The sequence below is a fragment of the Sinocyclocheilus anshuiensis genome, unplaced genomic scaffold (genome assembly GCF_001515605.1).
Source record: "Sinocyclocheilus anshuiensis isolate Anshui unplaced genomic scaffold, SAMN03320099.WGS_v1.1 scaffold694, whole genome shotgun sequence".
NCBI lineage: Eukaryota > Metazoa > Chordata > Actinopteri > Cypriniformes > Cyprinidae > Sinocyclocheilus > Sinocyclocheilus anshuiensis.
The window spans coordinates 2259980-2265233 of NW_015542477.1; the positions used below are offsets into that span (position 1 = coordinate 2259980).

At 38.0% G+C, this 5254-nt stretch overlaps 1 protein-coding gene across 2 annotated transcripts in view; it reads right to left on the reverse strand.

Moving 5' to 3' along the window:
• Positions 1 to 5254, reverse strand: part of LOC107693963 (CD166 antigen homolog) — a 74855-nt gene that overhangs the window by 2464 nt on the left and 67137 nt on the right. Inside the window, exons 12-15 of one of the 2 annotated variants that reach the window (XM_016493545.1) lie at positions 3317 to 3446; positions 2364 to 2390; positions 1948 to 2062; positions 1569 to 1693 (exon numbers count right to left, since the gene is read on the reverse strand). In XM_016493545.1, coding sequence (XP_016349031.1) covers positions 1603 to 1693; positions 1948 to 2062; positions 2364 to 2390; positions 3317 to 3446 — 363 coding nt within the window. In that variant the 3' untranslated portion in view covers positions 1569 to 1602. The remainder of the gene's footprint in view (positions 1 to 1568; positions 1694 to 1947; positions 2063 to 2363; positions 2391 to 3316; positions 3447 to 5254) is intronic. The other variant, XM_016493546.1, reaches the window with a different exon arrangement.

The following is a 5254-nucleotide window of genomic DNA, read 5'->3' on the forward strand; positions in this document are numbered from 1 at the left end:
TATACCCATGCTGCTTATGACTGGTTTTGTGGTCCAGGGTCACACACACACACACACACAAATACACAGTACATATACATTTTTTTCTAAAATGAACCTTACATTAAAGTTTTTAAATATACTTTTATATTGCAACAATTTCACATGCAATATTCAAATCAATGTACAAACAACATAAAGACAGTATATTTTTTAATATTTGTTTAGTGGGATCTTTTTAATGACTGAAGGCGAGTATCACTGATACAAATGTCTCTATGAAACTGACCATTGATTATAGCCATTCAACATTACAGTATAAATTAAATATCAATTTGAACATTTATTACACTTTAACAAATAACTTTTAATTTAACTTAAAACCATTCTTAACATAAACCCATTATAATAAATGTCATATTTAGCTACCTGTGCCATTAATCCAAGAGCTCTCAGACCCTGCATAGACAGCAAGGTTACTACCACGGTCAAGGTCCAGAAACAAGGACATCGGTAAAAAATAGTCCATGTGACATCAGCGGTTCAACTGTAATTTTATGAAGCTACGAAAATACTTTTATGCGCAAAGTAAACAAAAATAACTTAATTCAACAACTCTTCTCCTAATCATGCCGTGGGGGAGTAGGACTGTTGATAAAGTCGATATTCCGTTACTTGGATTTTATCAAAAATATCTTAATTTGTGTTCCGAAGATGAATGATATTTGTTTAGTGGGATCTTTTTAATGACTGAAGGCGAGTATCACTGATACAAATGTCTCTATGAAACTGACCATTGATTATAGCCATTCAACATTACAGTATAAATTAAATATCAATTTGAACATTTATTACACTTTAACAAATAACTTTTAATTTAACTTAAAACCATTCTTAACATAAACCCATTATAATAAATGTCATATTTAGCTACCTGTGCCATTCAGCAAGTAGGAAATATACAGAAATTGAATAAAGTTATCAAACACTAAATTCTAAATTAAATATAGATGAATCCTTAAAGCTACAAAAGTTATAGATATCCTCTATTTTTCTTTGTTCTTTGATGAACAGACATCACAGCAGCTAGTTATTAGGTTATTTGGCTGCTATTTCTTTAAGAGCTGCCGCTGCTAAACGTGACGCGGATCTGACACGCATTGTGTTTTCTCACCTTTTACTGTATATATAATTGTGCTATAATATGAAATGATATACAGCGTGCCGGCGCATTTGTGAGTGCAATTGAAGAGCACGTTTTACAAGCATAGTATAACGGCAGTCAGAAGAGGAAAATTTGTTTTTACTGACATATGGCCTGACATCTCATCTGACCTCAGTTCACTGATGTTCTACTGAAGCTACCTCGTCACCTGTACCATTTCCACGCTCTTTTTACTCGCACCTGGCGCTGAGGTTAAGTGGAGCGCACGTCTGAAAAGTCTAATATATAATATATATAAAATTTTATATATATATATATATATATATATTTATTATTATTATGTATCACCCAGTTTTGGCAGGTGTGAATTTTCCACCCTGCTCTGAGCTTTGAATTGTAAAATTGCAAGCAAAAATATCCTCACCTTCTTCGTTCTTCTTTGACGGCTCTCTTCTCTTTTAGACATCTGCTTTATGATTGTTCTCCTCCAGTTTCTTACTCTCCTCTGAAGTGCCTGTCTCCTTCTCGCCGGTCTTCCAGCTGCCTTGTCTAACAGGACAATTTTACCTTGATTAATCTTTCAGCACATTTCAAACTGAGCTCTTGCGGCTAGACCATTTCTGGCTCGCTTGCTTCTCTTGTCAATCTGGACAAATCAAGATGATGTATAACAGCAGATACTGTGACTTCTACTGCAATCATATGTACTTCATCTGTACAGGTGGTAATTTAAATGTAGGCGATGAAATATACTCTGCTTTTTCATACTCTGCTTATTTTTGCGATGTCATGTTGCATCTTACCTTGTTTTCTTGATATAGAGCCAGTAGGTGAGTCCCACCAAAGCAGCGGCTACAAGGAGTCCAACCACGACACCCACAATCACTTTGGCCTGCTCGGCGCCGTCTTCGTTTTTCTCTAAATGCGATGGACAGATAAACACGTTATGAATTCTTCTGAAGCATTATGACTCTTCACAGGGAAAGGCAATGCTGGGAAATCAAAAATGATTGACAGAATCCTGCTATTTGAGAAAAATTAAAGCTGGGATTATTTCAAGATGACATTTTTTCAGGTATGACAGCTAAAAGAAAGAATTAAAAGACGTGAAGGCACAAAGTTTGCATGATGTCAGGATGCTTGACACCCTCCGACTCATGATCTTAACCTTTACTTCATTTTAAGTGAAATTCAAGTGAATGAAATCAGATGATCTTACCTGGTATGGACGTGTCCTCCTCAAATACTGAAATCAGATATAAAATCAAATTAACTTTGGGTGCAAAATTAAATCAAACTGGCATTTATGAAAAATTTGGTGCGAAGAAAAGCCACCACCCAACTGTGGTTTAGATGCAAAACCAATTTAAATCAGAAGTGAGTATTGTCCAATCAGATTCTAGTAAGGAAGATGACCACAAGCATGCGATAGCGGTCGGAAAGAAAGGAGGAGGTAAAGAGACTGCAGTCCAAGCACCCTGACACAGACAAACAAAACCAGAGCCAAAGCCAGAAACAAGAAAGAGAGCGCCTCATGCCCTGTGAGTGAGTGAACAACAGGACCTGAGAGAGAGCAGCCAGCCCTGTCTTTCCAGTGACCACACCAGGACACTAATACTAATATAGTAAAATGCCACTAAATCACCCTGCATTTGAATGGTGCATCAGGCAAACCTGTGTGGAACATGCTAGCTTCACCAATCTCCTCACATGCACATAAGAGAATGTTAGATACGGCATGTACTTATCAGGGCTGTCAAACTAGTATTATTTGTGCCACTAAAAAACGTAAAGACACAAATTGTACATCAATAATGCTAATTCTTTATTATTGCAAAACTAGTATGTTTCACCTATTTCTGTTCAAATAAACAAGCAATCTCAGTGCTTGTGCCCGCTCTCAAACCACTTGTTATTAACCATGTCAAATATGTAAGCTAATGCTTCTTTTTAATCTAAATATGTTCTTGACAGCCCTATATTATGAGCCTTTTTAAAGGGGTCGATTGAGTGGTTAGTAACCCAGACAGCAGACAGTTTCGGCCCAGATCCGGCCCGCATGGATTTCACATGGGCCAGATGTGGGCCAGATCTGGGCCAACACTATGTTGCTGTCTGGGAAGCGTTCTCACAGCGGGAAACCCCTTCAGCGCGTTCAGTTGGCCTACTTACGAGAAAACACGCTGATCTCCTTCGTGTCCTCACCGAGTTTATTGGTCACAAAACAGCTGACGGTGAGGTTCTTACTGGGCACTACGGTCAGTTTGTATGTGGCCTTCCCGTTGACATATGACATTTCATCCTGCAGGACAACAACAATTGCAGTTATTTTTTAAATGACATTTTATAACCAGATTATTAACTTTATATGAAAAATACAAATAAGCAAGAGTCAGCAAGGACAAAATTGGTTTCATTATCGGACCCGTTTGCTTAAGGCGCTATTTAACACACCTCTCCACTAGACGGCGCTAATGATCCTCAGCTCATTTATTATCATAAAGCCAGCACCACCACCACACCCAGCGCTAATGGAAAGTCTCACAGAAAACACACACACACCTCAGGGTCGGGAAAAACGAGTGCAATGTGTGTCAGTAATCACACTAAATGAGTCGTCGTCACACACTGCAATATCCGTGTCATGAAGGCAGACAGGGAGCGCATAGAGTTAGCTAACGTACTGATACCAGCACTGCGATCTACAGGATCACAAAGCAAAATATACCAGAAACAAGCAGCCATTAAGATACAATCAAGTCCAGATGAATAGTAAATTATGATTTATTTCATATAAACACAAGTTTATTATTATACACTGTCGTTCAAAAACTATTTTTTTTTAAATGAAGGAAGCCTCAGATTAGGTTATGCCTACCAAGGCTGCATTTATTTGATCAAAAATACAGTAAAAGCAATAATATTGTGAAATATTAAAACAATTTAAAATAAATGTTTTATATTTTAATATATTTATTCCTATGATGGTCAGCAGCCATTAGCTAATCCAGTCTTTTAAGTGTATTTTTCAATTTCAGCTTTTATTAACATATTTAAAATAAAATCCATGTTCACTGTAAGGTAAAACATAACTACATAACATTCAAAATTCAGTTATCTGAAATTAGAAGGAGAAGCGTGTAAGAATTGATATCAAATTAATCAAAATGTTTTTTTTTTAAGTTTTACTGTTGGATTAATTACTGTTTCTTTGAAAGTACATATTGTTTTTAAGATTATTTTATACAGCTGTATTGTGTAATGTACAACAGTAAACGAAACGTGTAACAACACTAGGAAGACTAACTCGCATGTCTTGGATTTTACTCATATAATGAGTCAATATTTACAGTGTTGACCCTTGTTCTTAATAACCTCTGCAATTTACTCTGGCATGCTGGATATTAGCTTCTGGGCCAAATCCTGACTGATGGAGATCCATTCTTGCCTTATTAGTTCTCGGAGTTGAATTTGTGGGCTTCTGCTTGTCCACTCGCCTTTTGAGGACTGACCACAGGTTCTCTATGGGATTGAGATCCGGGGAGTTGCCTGGCCACGGATCCAAAATTTCAATGCACTGATCTTCGAGCCACTGCTTTATCACTCTTGCTTTGTGACATGGTGCTCCATCATGCTGGAAAATGCACGGATCATCACCAAATTGCTCATGGATCGCTGGAAGAAGTCGCTCTTGCAGGACGTTTTGATACCATTCTTTATTCATGGCAGTGTTTTTGGGCAGAATTATGAGAGGGCCCACTCACTCGGTTGAAAAGCAACCCCACACATGGATGGTCTCAGGATGCTTCACTGTTGGCACAACACAGGACTCATGGTAGCGTTCACCTTTTCTTCTCCGAACAATCGATTTTCCAGATGTCCCAAACAGTCGGAAGGAAGCTTCATCAGAGAAAATAATTTTGCACCAGTCATCTGCTGTCCAATCCTTGTACTTCCTGCAGAATTTCAGTCTGTCCTTGACGTTTTTCTTGGAGAGAAGTGGCTTCTTTGCTGCTCTTCTTGACACCAGGCCGTTGTGCAAAAGTCTTGGCTTCACTGCGCATGCAGATGCACTCACACCAACCTGCTGCCATTCCTGAGCAAGCTCTG